Below are 27,662 nucleotides of genomic sequence, written 5' to 3' on the forward strand. Positions count from 1 at the left end.
ATATTGATCGTTTTAATTAGTGATTGATCGGTCAATTGTTTTCTTGACTCTTGTCAATTGTTGGGTGTGGAAAAATTTTTCAACATGTTTACTGTCATATTCTTACCTCTGGTGAATACAGATGACAAAAATAATCAATCAATCAATCAAGTGACAATGTATTCTTCCACCCTTTATCTTTGTGTACTTAAAATAATTTTGGACGTGTATGTCATACACTATAATATATATCTAAATGATCTTTATAGAACAAATCAAAAAATATTCCATGCATAAGAAAAATCAGTCGTGACTTCAATCATGAAGTCACGTTTGACAGCACGTGTGTTTTGTGCCACTGTGTGAGTCTTCATGGCTTATAAAACAGGCTTCGGTGAGGGAAAGAAAAGGGGGAGCAAATGGAAAAAAAGAGAAATGAAAGAAGGAGAGGAAATGCGTAGATGGGCAGCTGATGAGGAGGGAGTCAGCAGGGCTTGGGGGGGGAGGCAGGGGGGTGTGGTTCTGTGGAAGACGCACATTGTCGCCTCCCCCTCCCTCCCCATTGTTGCAAAGGGAAAGTGGGTTTAAACATGACCTGGGGGTCGCACCCAGTTTCTCTCCCTCTGCAGAGCATCTGTCTGCCCGCCTGCTGACATCAAGACCTTTTCGGGTCACCAGGCCTTTCATTCATGCACAGAAACACACACACACCCACACACACCCTTCCCCTAAACACGTGCCGTAAATTTATCACTGACATACACTGATCATTACACAAGCACACCCAGCCAATACAAGCACGTTCAACCAAAAATAAGAATCAGACTAATGTTATTTAACATGTCTGTTGATCAATGTGAGTAAAACTATAAATGCTGGGCGCTAAAGATTAGCTATTAATCAGGGCTAATCACATTTCAGCACAAACCCTTAATATTTATTCATATTAAAGATCAACTGAGGAAATTACATTTAAATCAAAGGCTGTGCAGATTCTGTGCATTTAAAACAATCCTCGACCGATTCCACAGATCTTTATAAAATAATAAAATAGAATAAGAGAAGATTATTTCTATCATATCAGAAAGCATATGTGAGTATTTCTGAAAATGTCAAACAGTTCCTTTTAGGGTGAAGCTTGCAGAACAGGGAAAATGAAAACTACAACCATCGCACTCATTTTTATATAGTAGGGTTTTTTTTGCAATAGTGTATTATTTTCCTATTCATTCTCTTACTCATCTCTATTCATCTAAACTGGCCAAGAATTTATTTCAAACCTGCGTAGTCTCTGACGGCTTCAAACTTTGAGAGCCAGAGGGACTGAGACTAACGACTCATCAAGTAAAACATTTAAAAAGCTGGCTCAGTGAAGCTGTCACTCATACCAGGGAACTGCCGACAAAACCACACACTTTGGTTTGTTGTGGTGAATGAGCAACTCCAGTGGGGTTAGATGAAGCATGATGATAGTAGCTGAGACTGTGGAGGGAGCACTATTTACTGATTGAAAAAAATTGCCTTATAAGTTCAAAACTCATCATTCTCACCTTGACTGAATCCAACAGGTCTTTTGGGAAAAAGCGCCTCAAACCAACGTCTTTCCTGTAAAGAGACAGAGAGAGAGATAAAGAATGTTTAACATACTGTAATTAAACTGAGGGATCTTAATTGTCGGTATGTGATCTCCGCAGCTTCTTTTTTTTTTTTCCTCAGCTGAGAAAATTACCATCAACAGCCACAGATGGATACACTGAGGCAGACGTGCGACTGAACACAAGCAGCAGAGTGCAGAAACAGAAAGCTGGGACTAAGTCAGGGCACTACTCATCTTTTCCTAAGAGACGGGGCTGATGAAAAACAGAAATGGAGAGATGGAGAGAGGAAGGGAAGGAGGGAGACAAAGAAAGATGAACAGAGATAAAACAGGAAGCTAGCTAATGACTCAAACTCCTCCGGAGAAAAGACAAGTACGGGGGGAGAAGGAGAGAAATAGGGAGGCTTACATCATCCTGTCTCCCCCCCTGTTCATCCAAATATCAGTCTCATACTATTACTATCATCATCAGGGAAAACGAGCACCGGCACAAAGGACGACTTATTCGAATGATTTACATTAGTTCATAAACCACAAAGACGACTGCCAACCGCAGCTGATCGCCAATGGGAACATGTGTTCTGTGGCTGCATAAGAGGAAATAAGTAGTCAGCAAATTGTGATCCTAAAACAAACAGTGTGGCAGAGCAAAGAAAAACTATCACTGGCCTAATTATAGGGAATATACAATATCAATACACACTGTATGCATAGAGAACATTTTTTATTGGTCAAGTTTTAGTGGTTGGTTTAGAGTTTTGCCATTTCTGAATAATTTCCAAAAGATGTTTCCTGCAAAAGAAAATTGCATAATTTGGCACCAGTTTCGGTAGCAAACACATTTTCAGTTTATTAATATCGTTTTACTGTTGACATAACCTACAGAGTGAACAGGCAAACATCCCACGCATAGAGAGAGGGAAGTATCCAGTGATAAATATTTAATTTTAATTTTAATTGTGTGTATTTCAAGGACATGTTTTCCCTTTAAGTAGTTCCCAAACTATAAAGCCCTTTCCGGGGAATGATAAGGGAACTATTGGGAAATTATGCACTCATAAAAAACTTTTGCTTTTGGAAAAATAAAAGGTTAAAGAAATAATTGAGACATAACAGATTTAAAATTAAGAAACAAGTGGGTTTTTTTAAGGGCCAACGCTGGGTGTGAGACGCTATACGCTAAAATTTATAGAGCATCCACGGATAATCAACAAAGGCCAGCATATCAAATTTGATGAACGAAAACCCCCAACAGCACATTTTCTCACTTGGTTCATAATATACATGACACAACGTCTTTCTCTGATCAGCAGGAGATGCAGCAAGGCAGTGACACAAAACAAGATGACAGCATCGAGAAGGGAGACGGACAGACAGTGGATGAAACAGAGAGACAAAGCGATCTCAATGGAGAGACAGTGAGCATTCTTCTCGGTTCATTGCAGAGCTCGTTAGGCGGATGGACATAAAGAAAGACTTTCAGCTCATTAGGATCGGACCACATCAGAGCCGAGCCGAGCTAGGGCCTGAGTTTGTTAATGTTCTTCATCGACCGCCATCTATCAGGGAACTGTTAGCGGATCGACACATGACGCAATCACAACAGAGCAGCCGGTCAATGATTATTAAACTTGGGTGGACATTTGGAGGAATGCAGAATCGAAAAAATCGAGATTTGGGCAGTGTTGAAAATGAATACTGTAGCTCGACTGTAGACTTTCAAATCACAGTTTGACTGCAACAAATCAGAACAACTCTCAGATTTTAGAAGCCCCTCTTTTCTATGAACAGCAAGACACTGTACCAAAAGATGAGATGTTAACTTATTTTTCTGGCAGAGTTTTTGACTGAAAAAAAGTGAGGAGCCACATTTGGTGTGTGCTTCTGCAGCACTTTGCTCATGAAGGAAATACTTACTCCAGTAGTTCATAGTTGGATTTCTTATCCAGGGCGTTTCCTCTCATCTCTTTGAAGAACCTCCTGGAAATGAAAACCAGTGAGACACAGAGAGAGAACAAGGTCAGCTCCATTCACTGCACAAACACACACATTACAAGGATATTACAGATTTATTTGGTTGAAAGTTTCAAGTTTTAATTGTAATCCCTGATTGTACTCTGCACAGAAGACACACTACAATGAAACTAGGGTAAACACAGATTGTTTCATACAAAACCAACTCCCCCTGTGAAGTAAGCAACTCAAACAGTCCCTTTAATTGCAAGTTCTCTTTAAATACAAAAAAATACCAAATTAAAGATGGTTTCGGTTTGACAAACAAATATGTGGTGGGATGAAACCTTTTAGCTTTTCAGATGAAAAGAATATAGAAACTAACACATCCAGAGATGGACAAAAAAGTAACGTCATGTCTTACCTAATTTCTAGACAGCCCAGTTTGAGAGCAACATCTTGTTCTAATTTATCCCCGATTTCTGTCATGTAGTCATTCTTCACCTGGAAGACACCAAATACATTTACTAAAACATTTATTCCTCCAAGAAACCAAAGGCTCTCACACAAATACACACACAAAGTCCTACTGACCGAGATCACCCACAGGCTAGCACAGACAGTCTTCCTGCAGGGCCATATGTCTCAGTGCTGCTTGCTGGCAGAACAGGAAATCTGTTTGTGTGTCTGTTAGTGCTTCTCCATCAACAGGGAACAGGCTCCGTTCTGGTTCACGCACCGAACTTTGAACCATTCAGAGCGTTTTGGCCAAGTAAAAACTTGTGTGAGAAACTGAAAAGTTTGTTCGGCACTGACTCCAACAATTAGCTGGTTCCTCAGTGGCTGTTTTTTTTACAAACCAATTGTGTTGAACATAACTCAAATAACTCTGAACAGAACTGGTTCAAGAACCAGTTACCTGCTGGTGGAAAGGCGCCGTGTGTTGGTACCTGGTGGTAGAAGTAGTTGAGTGTAGGTTTGTCTTCTGTAAACTGCTGCATGAAGCCCTTGGGAAGATACCGGATCCTTAATTCATACCTAGAGTGGAAAAGAAGAAGGGGAGAGTGAATGTTATGCAGAGCTTAAGTTTTATTTTTATGTGGTCAAAACAATGGAATGAATCGACTTAAAAAATGTAGAATTTGGCAAATATTCTTCTTGGTATGATTGGTAGATTATAGCCTGAGCTACCAGCTTGAATTTAAATACTCAACACACTACTTAATGTATTAAATAATACATTCTCCAGTTTAGATGATAATGAAAAAGCACATTTAACAGTGAGCTACTGCGAGCGAGGTCAATGAAGAAGAGCGGAGAGAGACAGACAGTGAGGAGGACAAGAAAAAAAATATATGCAAGAATGCAAATGAGTGAACTGAATGAAAGATCAGCAGAGGAGAGACAGAGAGATATTGACTTGGTTTGACAAAGCAGACATCTGGTTCTCTCTCTCCAGCTCACAATAGCGTTAGCAGCGAGGCAATAGAGGCAATATATACCAGTGTGCATTAACATCCGAATTGCCAAACCAACGCGACCACACCACACGCGAGCCCCTCCCATCACCACACCACAGACGGGTCACACTACTCCGCATGGCGCTGTTTGGAATAAATCACTGCTGCTACTGTGGTATACAATAGGACAGGCTGGTGTTTGGGGAAACAGAATTTACAAGGCCAGATAAGTCATGTCTAACCGAGGCAGGGAGATATTTGTAGAGTTTAAGATCACAGCTTTTCTCAAAACGATGCTTGTCAAGGACAAACAACACCTGCCTCGGGATCTTAGGTGAACCTTTGCTCTCTAAAGCGTCTCAAGCTCATCTAGCACACCGGATATCAACTTTCTTTTGGTTAGAAATCTTGACTAATTCCCGAGGAAAAGCAGGTTTGGCCGCACACAGTGACAAATAATCAAAAAGATCGAAAGGTCAGGAAGCAGGCAAAACTCAAATGTAATTCATCTTTTCATTTGAGCATTTGTAACCGGGCATCGAATTCGAATGTTTTTAGATGGTTAGACTTCCCTCAGGCCATCAGTTGTTAATATCATTAATACTTAGAATTATCTATTATCTTAATTCTTTCTCTGTCGTCCCTATTGGCTGCCCTGCCTTACAACCACAGTACGATTTGCTGCACTGAATGCGGCATTCACGCTTCAGGAAATCCTCAGTGTTAACAAACACACACACACACACACACACACACACACACACACACACACACACACACACACACACACACACACACACACACACACACACACACACACACACACACACACACACACACACACACACACACACACACACACACACACACACACACACACACGTTCGTCTTCTCTTACCTCCACTCCTCGTTTGGTCGTGCCTGTTCGAATTTCTCTCTGACGGGGGAAACACCCATGTCAGGGTGGAGCCAGTGCACCTGGTCTCCGCACTGGCTGTTGCTGAGGCGCAGGCCGAAGCAGGACGTCCAGCGCACTTTGTGGATGTCCAGAATTTTCTGGATGATTCCCTGGATACAAAGAGTGAACCATTTTATTGTGACAGTAAAATGAAAGTAAAAATATACATTCTGCACTGAGCGCTGGTGCTTCAGACTGAACTGGGCGAAATTCCGATGCCCAGTGAACGGAAACATTTACCAAGAAGTCAGTGTGCCAAATGTGCGAAAGTATATGTCTGGCATTTTGTATCAGGTCATCAAGGGCATTTGTCAGCACACGCGTGTGCGTGTCATTTAATTTAACATTACATCAACACCCAAACAAGTCGACAGACACACACACTGCCCATAATGCTCACAGAACCATGTGTGTTGCCATGTAAAACGCTGGGGGGTCTGACCTAGATACTGATGGAGAGAGTGATGGAGAGGAGAGGAGAGGGATATTTGCAGTGACGTATTCTGTATGACCACAGAAGTTTGAGAAGCGCTACGTAGTTTTTGCGTCAATGGGAGTGAATCTGATATCAAAGCTGTCATGAATTCCATCTATGTATAAGGTGTCTCTGATATTTTTGCACATACATTAGGTGTGTGTCTCTTCTTACCCGGACATCAGTTGCGTCTCCATATCTGATGTTGGACGACCAGCAGCTGTTCTCAGTGTTGGTCTCAAAGTGATGGAAGACTTTGAGAACCCGGTCCACGGAGCCGGCGATGGTTCGGTCCGACCCCCCTGCACTCAGCCGTGATTTGGCCCCTCCGAGGAGGGTGTGATTCAGGTTGGGGTCCAGGTAGGCCGTCGCCATGGTTTTCCTTGCTGACACTGCAGCTGCTAAGTGTCTGTCATATTCTGAAGAGGAGAGGAAGCAGATCGTTGAGAGGAATTAAGAAGAATGAAGAGATAAATGGGGAATGAGACGAAAGTGAAGGAGATTCTTGAACTCACTTAACCGCTCAACTAGTCCAGTGATTTACAGCCAGCGTGACTTCTAAACACTGGGAGCTTCAGCAGTAACTAGTCACATGTGCAAGATAACAAGCTGGTGTGAGGCTGGTCGATAGTATAATTATCTTCAGAACAATAAAAAACAATAAATAATTTGTGAAAACTAGTCAGCATGAGAGCAGAGGCAGGCCTTGCCTAAAGTTTGTTAAAAAAAAAGGCCCATTAGAGTTGACTAAGATTCTTGACTAGATTCCACAACTGATCATTTCAACTCGAGGGCAGAGAGGTTTAAAATATGTAGCTAAGAAAAAGTTGGATATATGATTAAGACATTGATCTTATAAATGCAAAGTTTACCAAACTAACTTTAAATAAAAAGACACAGAGCCTAAACATGAACAATTACAGAAATATGAGAATATCCACTTGTATATAATCATATAACTTCATCTGACAGGATTCTGCACTGGACACTCGTCCCAATTTCTAAGACCCCAAATTGAAGTGTGATTAACTAACTATCAAAACAGTAGCAAATGAATTCTCAGTCGCTCAACTAATTACTTCAGCTCTAGCTCGCACGGTTACACAACTGACGCCATAAAACAGTGTTGTCTTCTCCGCTCTGCTGTTTGGCTACAGGTCGACGCTCTTGCAATGTCACGGCTCTTTTTATACTTGAGGAGAACGATTCTTATGTGATATGCTTTGGCAAGATGAAAAGAAAAAAGAAAAAAATTAAGCCACGCAGGGAGAGAAATGAAAAAAGACAGCGGTGCGGTCCAGGTCAAGGCTCAGTGTGTGAGCATTCGTGGCTGGAACAGAAGGACGAACAATGCACCTCAGGCTGACGTTCTTCCTGAATGAGAATCCCTGACATTGACACACTTCCTGGAAAGTCATGGCAACTTCGTCTAGGAATGGCCAACACGAACTAACTGGGAGTGTGAGAGACACGGTGTGTGAGTGTGTTTTTTTTGTGTGTATATGAGCTGCTGTAATCATGACACTGTGTAGAGAAAGACACTAAGATCTTTTTTTCACTCTTTAGCTTCCTGTGTTTCTCCTCTCTACTCCATTAAAGGAAAATTGATATGTTCAAGCAGGTAATTACACCTGAGACACACACACACACACACACACACACACACACACACACGTCTGTGGAGTAATGGCAGCCTTGGCCATACACCAACTCAGTTCCCATGGAGTCAGATGTCACTCTGTGTTTTCTGTGTGTGCAAAGGGGAGATTTCATTCATACCTCTGTCCCAACACATGGGGAAGGGGCTACAGCCACTCGTCGCCATGGAAACGCCACATGTCTGTCCCTCCCCGTGTCTGTCCGTGCCGAGGACAGATAGAAGGCTCGCGGCTTCCCGACCGCGCATCACACACACGCAGCAAACGTCTCGTGTGCAAAAGTTACATAAATAAACACAGCGAGGTCCGGACACAAGTGCAAGATGACGCTAACACACACACACACACACACACTGCACAGACAAACACACTCCGTTCACAAGGCAGAAATCTTTGTCGCCAACTTTTGTCAACAGCTTCTTAAGCCAGCAGTTCTTTCCAGAGGCAGAAAGGGCAATTTTCAAGTCTGTTGACACTTTGTAAATAAGCTGCTACAGAAAACAAACCAGGGGAAAAAGCTAAAGATTTCCATCCTCCGGCGAGTTTAGTCTTCTCTATCTCTTCTTGCTATCCACCGTTGCACAGGACGAGAAAAATTCCCCAGAGATGTAAAGTTTGGTCCGGTCCTCGAACTTCTCTCCTCCTCTGTTTCTGTCCACTTTCGGAATCACTCCTCAGTGGCCCCTCTCCGATGACAACGCTGTTTGTCTTTCTCCCGATTTCTGCCCCATGCCTGCACTCTGTAGTTACACAGTTGCCGTGGAAGCGCGAGGCGGCTGTCGCTCAGGAGAGGACTCGGCGGTGAGAAGACGGCTCCTCCGGCGAAGAAGTTCAAAAGCCAAAGAAAGAGCGGACAATTACTGTGGGCCAGTGAGAAACAAAAAGAAAGTTGTCGTCTTCTCTTGGAAAACAGAAAGTTAGAGAAGAAGAGGGAGCCAGAGAAACAAAGGAAACAGAGACAGTGGGGCAGAGAGAGAGAGAGAGAGAAATGCAGCAATTGTTTCAAGTTGAATGACAGGAAAAGGAGGACAGAGCAGCACGAGTGACAGAAAGTTGAGTGGGAAAAGGGAAGCTTGAGAGAGGGCTGCTGGAAGAGCAGGAGGAGCCAGAAACTATTAATATGCTAATCCAGTCTCTTCCATTCATCGCAAAACCCCTCCCACCTCTGTTAGAGGAGAGGAGAGACGTTTTTTTGTTGGTTTTTTTGCCAACGCAGACATTTTCCTGCCTGTGCCCTGCATGTAAACTAACAGCTGCTACGAATACACAAACCGATCCAAGTCCAAACCACGAGGTCTCAACCGATCATACTTGCACGTAACACACGCTGGGTCGAGCTCTTTTCCTCCGTATGCCTCATAGAGCTCGAGGTGCGCTCACGTGGCTGGCCGGGAGCTCGTCTCCGGGGGCAACATGCCTGCAGTGCATCCCTACGAGCAAGTGGCAGCGATCACTGTTGAGTGTCGCTGCGCGCCAGATGCCGGCCGCCGTCAGTCAAACGGACATTTGTGCGGCTGAACACATCCTCGAGGGGAAGAACTGACGGAACAGACACCAGCGTGAAGATACTGAACGGTACTGATACTCGGACGGATCACCTGCAGCAATATCAACAGCCAGAAAAGGGACTTTTTGTTGGTTCTGTCAGTCTGCGATTGCAGCGATAAACTATCTCCCCTTCTCGCCCCCTCCCATACCTGTTCGTTCTGCTATCATGAGAAGGGTCCGCTGATAATCCATAGAGAGATGGCCGTTCTCCGATGTTACTTTAGAAGACGTGGACACCCCTGGGATGTTTTAGAAGCGTCGACCAGGTAACGCTGCACCATACCCCACCACCCGCTCAGCTGCCACCACAAGTAAAATCTAAAGCTGCAGTCTGGACATGAGAGAGATAACCCGTGTGATAATACAGCAGGATAATTCGCAGCGTGCTGATGACTGTAAACAAAAACGCGGCTTTCCGCTGCAGAATCATCGTCACGTCCGGACCCAATGTTTTGGACATTTTCCGGAGTTCATGTCCGGAAACCGCTTAATTCTTCACACTCGCACACCAAAAATTTCCCCGACTCACACGTCCAAGTCACAGGATTTTCCTGGTGTTCCATCGTTTCCCAGAGAAGCGTGCCGAGTACAGTGTGTTGTGTACGTTGTAAGTGTGCACGTATACGTTTTCTATAATTCGTTCTCCAGCTGAGGCACAGGCCATTGTCATGAAAAATCTGGGGGAGCAGGGGGGGGGGTTTGTTAGTGTGTGTGTGTGTGTGTGTGTGTGTGTGTGTGTGTGTGTGTGTGTGTGTGTGTACTATTGAGGCCTTTTGTCAGAAGGCCGGATGTTGCGATGAATAGGAAGCGCTCTTCTGGGACCGAGCCAAAGTCTCTTTATCTATTTCTATCTAGTTTGCGAACATTATTATTTTATCAGGGGAAGAAAACACTGAACACATTCTGCTAAATTCACATGAAATCTGAAAAGTGCAGGAAACCCTCTGAACTGTAATGGCTACTTTGATGCATATGTTTTATCAGTGAAAACACTCTGTCTTTTCGGATTCTTGCCGTGAAATTTAGTTCCAAAGGACTATTTGAATTTCAGATGTACTTTATCTTACAAATGCTACATTTTTTCCCCCCTCTTTGTAATCTACATTGCTCTTCACACGTCTATAATTATTCCTTTGCTGCTGGCCGTTACAGGACTAAATGTCAAAATATGAATTTCGTGAGTTTTCTTATACTTGCAAATCAAAGGTAAAGAAGATAACCACTGACATTTAGAGCCTCTGCCCCAAGACTACTGAAAACAGAAGCTTAAACTACAAATGGCACATTGTAGAGCACATACCTCCGCCAAGGCCCAACAGTCCCGTTAAAAAAATTTAATCAAGCAGCACCAACATGCACACACTCATAGACTTCAGTCCCCTAAATATGCCAGATTTTTTTCATGAAGATCAAGAACAAACAGACAGACCGGGGCGACAACATAACCTCCTTAGCGGAAGTAAGAAGAAAACCAAAAAACACACACTGGTATTACCCATGAAACATCCTGTCACCATTGTCCTTGCTTCCTTGCAGCTGGCAACAGGTATTGTGAAACACGTGTACAGTGGACGATACAGTTTGCTGACAAAGGAGGAAGACAGCTGAGGAATTTATAGTTGGAGGAAGCAAAAAATGAAATACTCATTTAGCTCTTGACATGCTGTTAACTTGTGGTGTGAACTTTCAGACTTTTGGATCAAAAAGATTAACAGGGATTGCTTGTAGGACACCGGCAACTTAATTCATCTGATGCAAGTGGCCAGCAAGCCATGCGTTCTGGGCATGGTGCCATGAGACATGAATAATATGCCCCCCTGCTTTATTCATCTCAGTAACACAAAGGGGGAAAGAACTAATTTTCACCCTGACGTTATAAACCAAGACTCAGAACTGTCTTCACAGGAACATGTTTTGTTTCTGAAATGCACAGTGTGAAATTTACAATCAGTCACACACACTAACTCTCAACTAGAGTAATGCCCACCCTGTTCCCAATCCATGTCTCCTCTAATGAGACACAGATAGAAAGTCCCACTGTACGTTTTCTCCCGCTGACTTATCTCAAATATGTCTCTTGCCATACGCAGACAACATGGTGCTTCTTTCATGATGTCCACAAAGCAGAGAGACGGGCAGCTGGATCCACAGACGTATCATACAGGTAACTAGAGAAGTTTACTCAATTACCCCAAGACATCTGACCAACAGCTCCTGTGCAGTTGCACTACCGTCCATCATGTCGGCTTCACCTAAGTGAATTAGCTAACATTCTTTCCATCCATTCATCCATCCGACGTCAAATTTGCCCAAAAAGTGCCAGAACAGCTCCTGAGTGAACTTTGTTTTATCATCTCACAGGAGAAGAATGAGGTTACCATCACTGAGGTGCCCTGAAGCAAGGCATTTCACCGCCACCTGCTCTGCCTGACGGCCAACAGCTCAGGCTGGGGATGTTTAACATTTAATTATGGCCTGAATAAAACTTTCATTTGAATTCTGTCCTCCATATGGTCGAACTGGGCAGCTTGTTGGAATGTGTGCAAGGCCCATCTTACACACGTGAAGGTTTAATAAAGTTTTTTATGCATTATAACATGCAAAACAAATGTTGGTAAAACCTTCTAAAAGATCGGAGATTTGGACTTCAACAGTTTTTCTAAATCACCATCAAAGTGAATATGTCTTGGCTAGTAGAGATAATTAGGACATTTATATTCACATTATTGTAGCTTCTAAGGAATAAAACCCACAGTTTCATTCGATGTCCACACGGTCAACTACTCACCTGTGTAGTAGACAATCCTGGAAATATCTGAAAGACAAACATAGAAATGAGAGTTAGCTGGTTTGTCTAATAACGAGTCACTGCATTAAGAAATCATCCGACCAGAACAAATATGTAACGTGGAGTTTATTATTATTCGGTCCCACAGCAAGTGTTCACGCTTCAGTAGCTGCACGTGAATGGTGGAGGGGATGCCAGTGTCAGATCCCTGACACTTACCAAATTAGGAATCAATACCCTGTCGACATTTCAACAGGATATTGATGGATTTTTTGTTTTCTAAAATCAATATCCCATTGTTACATAAATGACCCTCACCCCTGATGGCTAAAGGTTTGCTTCAGTTTATTGCTACAGAATAAAAAGCTAATTGGGACCAGGCCTTATAGTTCCGGGGTTTATGCTTAGCAGCTTTCATACTATTAATTGTTGCAAAGTTTACATGGTTTTTAGGCATGAACTGCAGGACATTGCTTACTGTATCTGACTTCTAGGTGAATGTGCATAGGGTTTTGCATACTACATAAGACATGTGAGGAGAAAACCTACTTAAATTCTGAATTTTGCACCAAAGTTGAAAGGCATGGTCATAGACCGTCGTACTCTTACTCTTATTATTGAGTGGCTATAGGTGCACTAACACTGTATCGACACTACCGCTCCCAAACTCTCACCGGAAGCACAAGAGAAGCCTTTTGGGAATCTGACACCCATTTAGAGCAGTGATAGGGCTGCATGTAGGAAGAGGTCAGGAGGATAAGTGGCTGAATGCTTTAGACACCCTGATGTACACAAACACTGGGTAAGGACACACACACACACACACACACACACACACACACACACACACACACACACACACACACACACACACACACACACACACACACACACACACACACACACACACACACACACACACACACACACACACACACACACACACACACACAGTGAAATGACATCAGGGGTTGTCAACAAAGATGATGTAACGGTAAGATGAAAACCCTCAGAGTGAAAGGAAATGCCAACAAGGTGACTCATGGTGTGTATGTGTGTGTATGTGTGTGTGTGCGTGCGTGCGCGCGCGTGCATGTGTGTGCGTCCATCCTCAATACCATCAATATGCTCGGAGAATTTGTCACCGTCCCTCTCTGTAAATATTTCACAATTTCAATTTCAACATTTGAATTGGGGTTTAAAAATCGGCTTTATGTGAATCCAGCTCTCATGACAAGCTCCACTAAATACTGTACTGTAAGGTTATTTATGTTTTTCATTAGAAATAGAACAAGGCCTTGTCATAAACCTCTATCATTTATTATCTATCAATATCACTATTTCACGTAAATCTGCAGATAAATACATTTTTATTTCCTCAATTGAAATGTATCACATCTTCAATATGAAGCCAAAGTATACCCATTATGATAAATGACTAACGTATACCCATTACTAACAGCATTCTAACCCACAGTGGATAATGGTGAGTCTGTCTTTAAGTGTCCATAATGACATCTAGATAGATCTGAAACACCATCTGTCTCCTGGATGCCTCACTCTGTGTCGGTTCCTGCCTCTCTTGTTAGAGAGCAGTGTAGGTTAAGTGTTATGAAGCCTGAGATCTGCAGCCGTGCTGGTGTTGCTGCTGTGGCGTCACAGGAAGAAAAGAAAAAAAGATTACGAAGCACCTGAGGAGCTGCTGTGATCTTTATTAGACTCTCAGTCAAAACACATTGTACAGACTCACGTTTTTTCCTTCATTCATTCTTTGTTTATTTACAGCAGTTTGTATTTTTGTTTTTAATGTCATAATCTTAGTTGATTTAAATCATTAGCTGGGTTGAACAGTGTTGAACAGTGTTGACTTTAGTTCACTGTGAGATTTTTTTCTCCATGGAATATCCTGCAGGAGCGCCAGCATGGTGCTAATTACATACCAGTCTGTTTAACAGCCTCCGCTGCCCATATATCAAAGAGGGCCATGGGTCTTTCTCACACACACACACACACACACACACACACACACACACACACACACACACACACACACACACACACACACACACACACACACACACACACACACACACACACACACACACACACACACACACACACACACACACACACACACACACACACACACACACACACACACACACACACACGTGGACTGGCAGGCGGCCCAAAACACCTGCTTCTCAAGCTGTTGTCGAGAAACGAGAGGAGCAAGGATTCATTCATTCATTCCATAGACTTTTTTTAAAAAAAAATAGAAATGCATTTTGTCTATTAATTGATGCAGACACATTCGATGCGCGGTGGCCTCTCAGTAACTCCAAATGTTTTCTTACTGCGAGCAAGTGACCTACACAAACTATTTTGTACGGGCGTTAGCAAAATAAATACAAGAGGTCAGGAAGCCCAAACACAGTCGGTCTTGGGCCAAAAAAATTGCTCTCAAAATCATAGCTCTGGATGCAGAAAAATGAGAAGAAGAAAAAAGGTAAACAGAGGTGGATAAATATACTCCTTTACACACACGTGGTAAGGAGTATAAACAGGAAGGTAGAGGAAAGGCTATTGACCAAGAGGTAAGCGTCAAATCCTGTAACAAGTTGGAAGCTCAGTCATGAAGTCGTGCAACCGTGGTGAAGTGCGTTTATCTTTTAACATTATCTTTTTACTTGTGGCGATTGTATTTAGGCTCCCAAAATCATGATGGCACAGATAAAAGTTTTGCAATAAAGATTTTTGATAAATGTACATGTACTTATTGCACTTTTTGGGTAATATCTTCATGGTTGAATGCACTTATTGTAAGTCGCTTTGGACAAAAGCATCTGCTAAATGGATGTAATGTAATGTAATGCAATAATCCAGAAGTCAACCGAAAATCTTATTGGCTTTTGAGGGTGTACTCCATGGATAAATGAAAAAGGTGTGCTCAATTCAAGAACATTCCCATGATCATTTAAATGAAATCACTGTTTTCAGCATAAAAAGGTTGTACTTTAAGATCTCACAAATGTTTAGATTTATTCTTATTTTTAGTGGGAGCTTCCAGTGGATCTGTATATTTGACGGGAACCAGACTGTGGCTTTTTGAATTTACATTTAACAAAGGAATCGCTGAAGAAGCTGTCATGTTGGTGAGACAAAAATATTAAAAAAAACATCAACAAAACAGCTCAGCTTGGTTCAACAGTGACAAAACCAAAGTGTCTGGAGGAGAACCACGAGGCAGATGTTCTGTTCTTTTCCCACCAAAGATAAAGCACGTCTCCTCGAAGAATCAACCGATTCAACCTGAGGAGAGCAGCCAGCTGTTCTGCCTCATTGCTCGGTGTTTAATGGCCAACCTTCAAGCTGAGCTGGCACACGCTCGCTCGCTTGTGTGTGTGTGTGTGTGTGTGTGTGTGTGTGTGTGTGTGTGTGTGTGTGTGTGTGTGTGTGTGTGTGTGTGTGTGTGTGTGTGTGTGTGTGTGTGTGTGTGTGTGAGTGTAGGTGGGTGTGTGTCTGGCCCTCTGGACAATGGGGTGTTACTGGAGCGTGCAGTCTTACGATGCAACAACATAACGCCCCAGGCATCAATCACACCTGCCAGTCACACACACACACACAGAAATATGCACAAAATCAAACACATAAATTGTGTTTTCGTCCTTGAAAATGTATTTGTGTAGTTTTTAAGCACAGTTATGACTTTGGTGGAAGAGATAATTGTAATTGATGGAGGACAATCTGAGTTTTTTAGTGACTCTGTGAGCTGTATTATAGGTTATGTGTTCAAACAGAGGCACATGTGCATTTTTCTCATCTCATTATTCCACATTCACGTTGAGCAATTATTCAAAACCTGTCACTAACACATGATAAAATGCAGGACACAGACACAGACACACACAGACACACACACACAGACAGACACACACACACAGACACACACACACACACACACACACACACACACACACACACACACACACGAACGCTCACAGATGATGCATACGCCAGATAAGTCCAACACGCATTCAACATAATAAGGTCACGTAAACGCATGGCTGCTCACACACAGTTATCTGCAAAAGCACACACACACACACACACACATACACACACACACACACACACACACACATTCACTCAAGTGTGTGTATGTAGTTCAGGTGCAGTGATGAAGCTAACTGGCTTAGTGGAACAGCACACATGTTGAGGTATCACACTCAAACCAGATACACTATGCATAATTCAACACAACAGATTGAGGACAGGTGAACAGGAGAGAAAGATTTAAAATGATTTCTTTTATAAATGACGCCAGTCAATGTTTTTTACAAGATCAGAACACGACATCTGACATTATAAACAACTGACAGCAAACCAATGTGAAGTCCCAGCTGTGGGTTAAAGCAGAAATCTACACTTGCTTACCAACTGAAAACGATTTTTAGTTTTAGTTTTTTTTGAGTAAGAATCAAACAACATTAAAATTGTATATTTCTTTGATCCTGTAAGAGAGCAAACGCAGGGGAACTGGTTTACAAGGCTAAAAAATAATCTTCACATCTCAGTTTGATGGTAGATTTTAGGGGAGTAGTACCAGAATATGCTATAATGAAAACTAACGTGTATATTTAACTAAATATGGCAAACAATTCCAAACCTTTGTATGGTGAAGGGTATTTATTCCATATTATTTATTCTTGTGGACTTGATCCTGATCTGGATCAAAGGTCTTATAGGATACAGATAAAACCCTCTGGGCCTCTGAGCCTTTCAGGGTATGTAAATAAAATAGACTTAACTGTACCTCTTTATATCTCCTGTAACATTTGTGATCCGTGTCAGATTGTTTTTATATATAGTTAATATAGTTCTGTTTTATTTCATTTGAAATTATTTTTATCCCATTCGATTTGATTCTATTCTTATTTTACTTGAACTCATTCTGTCTTTAGGCTAATGTAATACCTTAATATCCCCCATGGGGATCAATTATTATCTTACCTGTTTGACTTTCTGTCAATCAAAGAATCGATATCTGAAGGAGTGTCAGCTTAACTGTGTGAATGTAAGGCAGGTAAAGTTGCAGTGTCCTGTGTGTGTGTGTGTGTGTGTGTGTGTGTGTGTGTGTGTGTGTGTGTGACCGATAGAAGGAGGGTATGCTACTAGCTCTGCGTCATGTTAAGCAAATCTCCATCAATTATGAACCAAGATCGAACTATTAAAACGCCCTGAAATATGGATGATCTAACCCAGAAACAAAACGCAGTGGGAGGATTTTTTTTTTTTACTTCATGCTTCAACAGCACACATCTACACATGCAACAAATGCCCACAGAACACACAAAAGTACACACCAACATCAACGCACAAAGCCTCATCAGCAACACTGCACATAAAAGATGCACACACTTCAAACACAACCGACTAATGTGACACACATACTGACTCCCACATCATTACATACACAAGCGCATACACACGCAGCGCTAACCCCCATCATCATCACTGCAAATGCACACTTGAAGTTGAAGCCTCCTACACAGAGGCAACAAAAACACATCTCCTCATACTTACTCACACACTCTCACACACACACACACGCCTCATTGAGAGGTAAACAAAGCTTAAAATGTTGGAATGTTTTCCATAAGGGCTTCAAATAACTAACTTTTAATATCGATTCACCGGCTGTTTATGTTTCATAATTTCTTGAGCTATAAACTGTCAGAAAATAGAATTGAAAAAATATATCTTATTTTTGTGAAATAAACAGTCCAAAAGCAAAGATGTTTAATTTACAACATGAAACAACTAATCTCAGGCTCAAACAAAATATGCTTGGCATTTTTTCTTATAACATGATCGATCCCCCCCCCCGACTAATTGTTTCAATCAATGGGAGTGTGCATAGAGGTGTATATTACAATATACATCCTTTTCTACTTCCTCCTTCACCTCCTCATGGCCATCATCATCATCACTACAGTAACAACTACAAAACTGCATTCATAAATATTTCAAATACATACAGTATGTTCAGAATATAAATGCTAAACTTCACAGGATTATTTTGAGTTTTGAATTTGCAGATTGAAAACACAAATGTGGTTTACGCTCATTTTAAAATACACAAACTAAACAAAATCATGCACTCACACACACTGATATCGTCCTTACCATGATATAGTCCTTCCATTTAAAGTTTAAGAAAAGAGAAGAGAGGAGAAGAGGTAATCTCTTCCTGACAGACAGCTAAATTGGGAAAAGCCAAAATCCTGGGCTTCTGTCGTCTTTGGGTCAACGCAGTCAGCTAACTCAGTAATGATGATGAGTTTAGAGCCCAGCCTCCTCCTCCTCCTCCTCTTCCTTCCTCTACTACTACAACTACTGCTGCTACTACACTGACACACGGATACACGAAGCACGAGTGGGAGTAGAGTAAAGGGAGGAGGGAGGGAGAGAGAGAGAGGAGCATTAGGCGGCAGCAGCAGCCTATGACCGAGAAGGGGGGAGGGAGGCAAAAAAGAGAGAAAAGGAGGAGGAAGGAGGTGGGGAGGGGGAAGGGGTGTCTTTGTCTCCCTGGAGAGGCATGGAGGGGGAGAGAGGGAGTGAGATGTACGAGAGAAAGAGAGGGAAAGCAAGTGAGGAGGGAAAGACATGGTAAGAGATGGAAAGAAGTGACAGAACAACTGCAGGAAAGGAGGAGTAAAAGGAGAGGAGGGAAAAGACACGTAACAGGATGGGGGATAAGAGTATGGGTAATTTAAACAGTGTGTGTGTGTGTGTGTGTGTGTGTGTGTGTGTGTTTGTTTGGCCTCTGGCTATTCTGCCTCTTAGACACAAATGAAGCCCTGGGGGGCTTCTCAATTAGTCATAATGCAATGTTCTTCACTCGTCACTGTCCCCCAGACGTGATCCATCTTCAAGACAAATAAAAAACTAATTATAGGAAAAGCCAGAACATGTGGAGGGCAAACAGTCAGAGTTGTTCTGTCTGTATGGCACAGACTGTGTACACATACAAGCAAACAGGCAGAGAGAAAGGACAAGAGTTTTCAGGAGTAAAGCAGATTAATGGGCCACTGGATTAGTAGGCCAAGATGTCTCTCTCTCTCACACACACACACACACACACACACACACACACACACACACACACACACACACACACACACACACACACACACACACACACACACACACACACACACACACACACACACACACACACACACACACACACACACACACACACAGACAGACACACACAAAATATAAGGTAGATCTCACACAGAAGGTAGATCTAAGCCCTGCCCCCTCCCTCTCCGGGTCCCTGCTTGATGAGGAGATGTGTTAATGTCGCCCTCTGGTGGTCATGAATTATGAAGCCAGAACAACTCTGCTGTTGTTGGTCTGCACATTATTGCCACTTCCTGCGTTAAAATGCCTGTCTACTTCGCCTGAACATCCAAAACATTAATAAAAAAAGAACTTCTATTTAAAATTTAAAACAGCTAAATAACCTCCTGTTCCATCCATATATTACACTTGGTCTACTGCTCTTTGATGCTCCAACTTACTGTAATGAAATATCTTTTATGGTGTTGTTTTCTTGTGTTTGACAGACAGACAGAGAGAGAGACCGACAGCCTCAAGGCTATTCTTCAATGAACCTTTGTTACAGGAGTGCGTCTGCTGGTGACTAAGCACACAGACAGACACATATACATTGACACACAGACAGACACACACTGTGGCATTATACCCTGACCTCAGCAACACCAGTCTGTGAGCACATGTGTGCGTGTGATGTCATACCTATGGCTCGTATCCAGGTGTTTCGCTCTGCGTGCGTGTGTGTGTGTGTGTGTGTGTGTGTGTGTGTGTGTGTGTGTGTGTGTGTGTGTGTGTGTGTGTGTGTGTGTGTGTGTGTGTGTGTGTCTGTGTGATCCCTCTGATCTATTATGACTGTGTTTATGCGGGCGTGTGGGTGCACAGCGTTTGTGTGTCTGTCTGTGGCCGGGCATGAATCTAGAGAAGAGATGAGGTCATATGATTGACCAAGCAGACACTGACTCTCTCCACTCTCTCTCTCTCTCTCTCTCTCTCTCTCTCTCTCTCTCTCTCTCTCTCTCTCTCTCTCTCTCTTTCTGCGTACTTCCATACTCACACTTGCTATTGTGAGAGTTTTGTCCCAACTGGCAGCGAATGTGGGAGATTTAAAGGTTCAGTGTGTAGGATTTAGTGGCATCTAGCGATGAAGTTGCACATTCCAACCAACCGATTATCCCCTTGCCTCCCCTTCCTAGCGCTTCGGAGAACCTACGGTGGCCTCTAAGTTAGGTAATTAGTGAAAGGTCCTCTCTAGATCCAGTGTTTGGTTTGTCCATTCCAGGCTACTGTAGGAACATGACGCACTCCATGGAGCAGGACCCGCTTCGAAAAGAAATATGACGGGCTCATTCTAACTTAATGAAACATTAAGATTCTTAGTTTCGGGTGATTACAAAATAATGAAAACATAATGTATATTACAATGTCTGCTGACAGAACACCCTGAATCCTGCAGACTGGACTAGAGCTGGACCAACTAGGATTTTGGGCGACCACTGCCAATACCGATAATAAAAGTAAAACATTTCTGATAACAATATATCAGCCATTTTTTTCTAATGCAAAATGTAAACATGAATGCACATCTTTTCTGCTTTTTTAAATTCTGTAACATAATAGAAAACATAAACATATTTTCTTACATGTTTAAGTCCACTATCACCAATTACTCCGATCAATATATTTGTATTGCTTGAACAAAGTGTATTCGGTGTCTGAGATATATCCTGTGGCATCATAACTGGTGGACAGCTGAACAAATAGACACACACAGTGGGTAGTAAAAGAAACCAACCAACGAGAGTTTTTTTTACTTTACAACAGCTGTATGAAAATTAAACATCCTGCCTATGGCCCAAATTTTTTATTTTCACGTCCAGAAGGTGATAAATCATTTTCATTCTGTACAGGTTTCCATAAGTTTAAAAATGTAGGGAAGTTGTACATCTCGGTGACCCTTCTCCTTCACTCTCTGTGTCCTCTTCCCTCATCAAACCATTTCTGTTTTTCTCCCCGCTCCTCCTACCACTTCTTTTCTCTTTGTGTCTATAAGACAAATTCGAACAATTGCTTCTTTCTCTCTCTCTCTCTCTCTCTCTCCTTCTCTCTCTCCTTCTCTGACTCACTGCAATGCAATTACGGTGACTGTCCGCTCAAACACGACACACACTCAGAGGGAGTGGGATAACTTATTTACAATGTGTGTGGTAGTAATTGTTCTTTGGTAGACTGCACTTCAGTCACATGCTTTGCTCAGAGAAAAATTAATGGACAAGTGAACAGTAAAAAGTTTGTAGAGTATAGTTGAGCGCGCAGACACACACACACACACACACACACACACACACACACACACACACACACACACACACACCCCCCCCCCCCCCCCCCCCCCCCCCCAAGAGGGAATCACTGTGTTCCAGTTCCATTCATCACTAGCTGACATGCTGCACCAGTGACCTGCCTGACCAAAGCAGGTTGGTTGCAGGTTGTAACTTGCACTAAGCATGTGTGTGTGTGTGTGTGTGTGTGTGTGTGTAGGGAGGGGGGGGAGTATTCCGATGAGAGCCAAGTCATTAACTATGATGTCATTTCCTGCCATTGTAGCAAATTTCAGCACACACAGAACACAATCCGCTGTTGTGGCCAACCGACACATACACACACACTGACACAACTGCATTAAAGCCAACCTCAGAAAAACTACTAAAGCTTCTGTCTTCCAATGAACGATACGTAACTTTGACCACAGAAGAAATGCAATACTGTAAAGCACACGGCCACCTGCTACACTACAGAGGTTCAATATAGAGTCAGGTTATAAAACAGTAATAGCTGGTTCGTTGGGACCAATACAAATTCCTTAAGCGCGCAATATTCTGCAGTAATGACATCCCTAAAATGGCTGGACCATGTATGTACACACACACGCACACACACACACAGTGCCAAACCAGCTTTAAAAGGAGTAAAGATATTTGCAACCCACAAAAAACAGGAAAAAGTTTACTCATGTTATCTAGGGTAAACAGTCATTATCACAGTAACACACAAACAAGCGTGCAAAAACTTGCCAACGAGCACACAGACTTTCTGTGGTTGTGAGGACACACCATCACAACTAAATGCCTAACCCTACAACACCTACTCTAACCCAACTAATACCTACAGTGATTCTAGACCTGAGCACTAAAACCAACTCTTAACCATCAAACAGCCCTTTCAACTCTCAAACACACACACCGAAGAACACACAAACACTCGGAGAGGCCTGAGTAGTGTTGCTGCTGCTGCTGCTGCAGGGAGGAAGAAGGCGTTTTCCTTTGAGCTCCTGAGGGACGCAGCATGCTTTAGGATGTACAGTAAGTGCTCTGTGACTGTGTGTGTGTGTGTGTTTACAGACAGGAGGCTGAATGAAGGTCCATTCCCTTTGCTTCTGAATTGGTTGCCTTCAGGAAGTAGCCCCCACACCCTTCCATACACGCACGCACGCACGCACACACACGGACACACACACACACACACACACACACACACACACACACACACACACACACACACACACACACACACACACACACACACACACACACACACACACACACACACACACACACACACACACACACACACACACACGGATACGGACACACACACACTATGATAGTCATATTTTCAAATAAAGTTGCAAGCACTACACAAAGTTATTTTCCTTCCTGAGGTGAGTTTGTTAATAGTAATCACACATTCATGCAGGATGTGCGAGAACAGCTTAGACGTCCTCACAGCTGCGTGTACGTACACAGCAGGTAGGAAGTGGCCAATCAACTGTATAAAAAACTGCAGAACACAGCAAAGATTTTGATTTTTTTTTTTTTAAATGCTCAAAGGCCAAAGAAACAGTTTTAGCATCATTCTTCTGCCCCAGACAAATTACTTCATTTGGTATCACGAATTCCTCATGACACACACATACGTATGCTTATTCAGAACCTCTACATAACTCCACACACACACAGTGTGTGTCTGCGTTGACTGCTGTCACTAGTTAGAATCATTAGATTCCCACCACATTCTGGAATCGACAGACACTTGACTGCAGGCTTTGTTACCCTTCTTGTCTTTCTCCGTCTCAGTCTGCCTGCCTGTTCAGATTGACTGGAGAGAAAAAAAACTCGGGAGCCATACATAGCAGATACCTGCATGGAATAGAAAATATTTTAAAAGCATATAATAAATGTCAAACCAAAAGGGAGAACAACCTCGCAGGAATGAAAGAGAGACAGCCAACAGTGGAGGTCTCTGCAATGTGGCGGACTGCTCCTGCACGATCTCTGAGTGTAGTCAAGTGTTTCTATAAATACAGGCCTCCTGCACTGCTCTGCAATTTACACACACACACACACACACACACACCACCACCACGCCTGTATATTAACCTGCTGTAGCCACAGGACGTGTAGAGTCAGAAAGGTGCAACTATTTTACTCCCTGTGACGTGTATTCGTTTCTTCCCACCAACTTACGGACATCTATCAAAAAGAAGTCTCCTGAATTAATATTTTTGCAAATCATGCAAAAATTTGGAAACAAAAGCAGAGGGTCCCGTAAAGGGATTTCCCAGAGCCATGTGATGCATGTCTGAAAATGAAGCAAAACAACCTTGTTTTCCACTTTTTACACACACACACGCGCACACGCACACACACACGCACACACACACACACACACACACACACACACACACTCACACACACACGGTAATGATACGTTTCTGCTTGAGATAATGGATTGCACTGCGTTTATTTTGGTCTTATGATGCCAAATTAGCAGACTGAGTCTGTACCACATGGTTCAAATACACATGAATGGGAAGAAGATCGGCGTAATCAAAATCCGACCATCTTCGTTTCTCGAGCAGCGTAAAAAAAGTTGTGAGCTATCACGTGCAAAAAAACTGGCAGAGAAAGGGATCACTGCCCGTACGAACATGCCGTGGAAGAGCGCTCATCGCGTGGTGTCGGTCGCACTGGGGTCACGGTGAGTGACCTAATGAACGCAGCCGGAGTGGAACTACATAAAAGCTCATCAAGTGGATAAGCTAATTAGCAGTGGGACAGCTTGTTTGCCTGTTTGCTCTGTGGACGTCTATTCCGACCAATTACGTTTAAATTAATAGGCGAGAAGATTTCGTTTTAGGGCTGACAGCGTTCGGAGCAACACATGAGACAAATCATTATGGCTTGTTGTACTTGTCGGAAGTCGAGTCTGCAGGACATCATCCTGGCCACGTTTATCTTTACACCACCACATCCTGCTCGTCAATGAGAGCCAGTGTGAATTGAGGATTCCAACTAGGGAATAAACTGTCAGCTAACATACAATATGTATATTGTACCGGCAATACACTAAATTGTGCAGGTGCGTCTAAAATTCAAACCGTGACCCTAAAGAAACTTTGCATCTCTCTGCACTGAGAACACAGATCCCATCGGCATTCAAACTAAGGGTCGACGTTCAGCTCATCCAGAGAATTGTAAAAATGCATGTGTGCATAACGGCACCTCCCATTGGTGAACTGCAGGTCTGAGCCTCGGTGGCCTCAGGATACTGCAATTCATTAGCATTTTCTTGCATCTGGAATATGAAGTAGAGGCAAAAAAAAGAGGGAAAAAAAGGGCTCAGCACCTCAGCCCTTTCCACAGTTTGCAAAATGCAGAACACAGAGCACAGTATTTCTCTGCAGTATTTGACGAGCACATATTGCATTTTGTTTACAAAAAGGCAAAAACGTATTAGGAAAGGGAATATGAATTAACGTAGATAGGATAAGTCAAGATAGATAGATGTGCCTTTACTGATTTCACCCATACGAAAAATTTCAATTGGGCACAGCAGCACAGAAGTGTGGCGGCACAAGGGGTAAATGTAATAAGACATATATTAAGAATAGATGACAGAATCTAAGATGAATAATTGCTGCTGCTCTGTATATAGTAGTTATATACCTTTTTTATTTAATGTTATTATTTTGTTATATTTTGTACATACTAACCCTTTTTGAAAATTTCTTTCTATATTCTTCTGTCCACTTTGCCGCTGTAATGTCCAAATTTCCCCATTGTGGGACGAATAAAGGAATATCTTAACTTATCTTATAAGAAATACTACACAATAACAAATAAAATGTACAATAACGTGCATTGCAACTGAGGTTTTTCCTCGCGATAGCGTCAAGCCTATTTCAGCTTGGTGGTGTTATCATATCATCCCACTGATTCATTTTTAACAAAATAATAATTTCCTCAGAGAAACCGTCCAAAACCAACAAATAATATTCAATCAAATTATTATTTGCATGTTCAAATAGACATTTGCTTGATTTAACACATGGGATCAAATGATATTTGATCAAGTTGCTGATTGATATTTTTCCTACAAATTGTCTGATCAGTTATTCGACCAACGTAATCAGTTATTAAGTTATGGGGACAGTTGTTCGATCTTGTAATTTGCCAGATCAAACGTGTGAGAGGATGCCACTCTGCATAATTCATAATGCACCTATGCTGTACAGGAGGCGAGTGCAGCAGGCGTCACTGTCATAAACCCAACTAATCACCATGATCATGGAGGAAACAACCCAACATGACTGGGAAGGATAATTTAGGTTTATTCGAGTCTCAAATGAGGGAAATTAAACATAACTGCTGCGTTGAAAGGAGGAGAAGCAGCGAGTCCAGGCAAATGAAAAGGTCCAGGTGTGAATACGTGAGGCTGTGTGTGTGTGTGTGTGTGTGTGTGTGTGTGTCTGTGTGCGCGTGTCTGTGTGTGTGTGTGTGTGCGTGTGTGTGTGTGTGTGTGTGTCTCTGTGTGTGTGTGTGTCTCTGTGTGTGTGTTTGTGTGTCTGTGTGTGTGTGTGTGTGTGTCTGTGTGTGTGTGTGTGTGTGTGTGTGTGTGTGTGTGTGTGTGTGTGTGTGTGTGTGTGTGTGTGTCTGTGTGTGTGTGTGTCTCTGTGTGTGTGTGTTTGTGTCTGTGTGTGTCTGTGTGTGTGTGTGTGTGTGTGTGTGTGTGTCTGTGTGTCTGTGTGTGTGTGTGTGTGTGTCTGTGTGTGTGTGTGTGTATGTGTGTGTGTGTGTGTGTGTGTGTGTGTGTGTGTCTGTGTGTGTGTGTGTGTGTGTGTGTGTGTGTGTGTCTGTGTGTGTGTGTGTGTGTGTGTCTGTGTGTGTGTGTGTGTCTGTGTGTGTGTGTGTCTGTGTGTCTGTGTGTGTGTGTGTGTGTGTGTCTGTGTGTGTGTGTGTGTATGTGTGTGTGTGTGTGTGTGTGTGTGTGTCTGTGTGTGTGTGTGTGTGTCTGTGTGTGTGTGTGTGTGTGTGTGTGTGTGTGTCTGTGTGTGTGTGGGGGGGGGGTCAGGATCAAAATGTAGGTTAATCCGAGTCGATGGTTCCTCCACGGTCACTCCATGTGACTGTGGCGGTCGCTCGGCTTTTTCCAACTGAGCCACGAGTTACTTCAGAAAGGAAGAGAAGAGTTGAAAAGTAGGAGCGAGCCGCCTGTCGACCGACCGCTGCCCGGGGGAGCTAACGCTAACTTCTTCTGGAGCCGCGACTTGACCACGATTCACGTGAAGCGAGCGGGACGTGACAAATGAGTTCAACTGGATTCAGAGGAGGAAGAGGACAGAGCTAACGTCCCGGGGCAGGGAGGCATCACACACACACACACACACGCGCGCGCACACGCACACACACACACAGAGTTTCTTTCTTTTTTCCGCTCCACAAATAATCCCGCAAACGCAACATCACTCACGTCGACTCGCTCCGGGGTCGTGTCCAGGACGTCCGGGGCTTCGGGTGGACTTTGACCGCGGCAGAAGCTGCGAACCGTCGGCGAGCAGTCCGTTATTTCAGCCTCAGAGCCGAGGGGAGTAGTGACTCTTCGTGTTTGTTCGCTCCCGTCCGTCTCCCCCCACTCTCCCTCTCTCTCTCTCTCTCCCTCTCTCTCTCTCTCTCTCTCTCTCCCTCCCTCCCTCTCTCTCTCTCCCTCTCTCTCTCCCGTCGCCTGTTCCTGCTTCCCCTCTCCACATTCAGCATTCCAATATGGCTGCTGCGCGCACAC

General features: G+C 43.0%; 1 protein-coding gene across 10 annotated transcripts in view; it reads right to left on the reverse strand.

Moving 5' to 3' along the window:
- The window catches only part of ptk2aa (protein tyrosine kinase 2aa), a 54,070-nt gene extending 26,516 nt beyond the window's left edge, over positions 1–27,554 (reverse strand). For 2 of the 10 annotated variants that reach the window (XM_035620288.2, XM_035620287.2), the window contains exons 1-7: positions 8,202–9,119; positions 6,597–6,841; positions 5,888–6,057; positions 4,480–4,567; positions 3,954–4,033; positions 3,494–3,556; positions 1,530–1,584 (exon numbers count right to left, since the gene is read on the reverse strand). In XM_035620288.2, coding sequence (XP_035476181.1) covers positions 1,530–1,584; positions 3,494–3,556; positions 3,954–4,033; positions 4,480–4,567; positions 5,888–6,057; positions 6,597–6,841; positions 8,202–8,328 — 828 coding nt within the window. In that variant the 5' untranslated portion in view covers positions 8,329–9,119. Of the gene's footprint in view, positions 1–1,529; positions 1,585–3,493; positions 3,557–3,953; positions 4,034–4,479; positions 4,568–5,887; positions 6,058–6,596; positions 6,842–8,201; positions 9,128–12,416; positions 12,444–18,605; positions 18,740–27,353 lie in introns of those variants that run through there. The other 8 variants (XM_035620291.2, XM_035620289.2, XM_035620292.2 and 5 more) reach the window with 6 other exon arrangements.
- Positions 27,555–27,662: the final 108 nt, after the last annotated feature.

The sequence above is a fragment of the Scophthalmus maximus genome, chromosome 22, assembly GCF_022379125.1.
Source record: "Scophthalmus maximus strain ysfricsl-2021 chromosome 22, ASM2237912v1, whole genome shotgun sequence".
NCBI classification, from domain to species: domain Eukaryota; kingdom Metazoa; phylum Chordata; class Actinopteri; order Pleuronectiformes; family Scophthalmidae; genus Scophthalmus; species Scophthalmus maximus.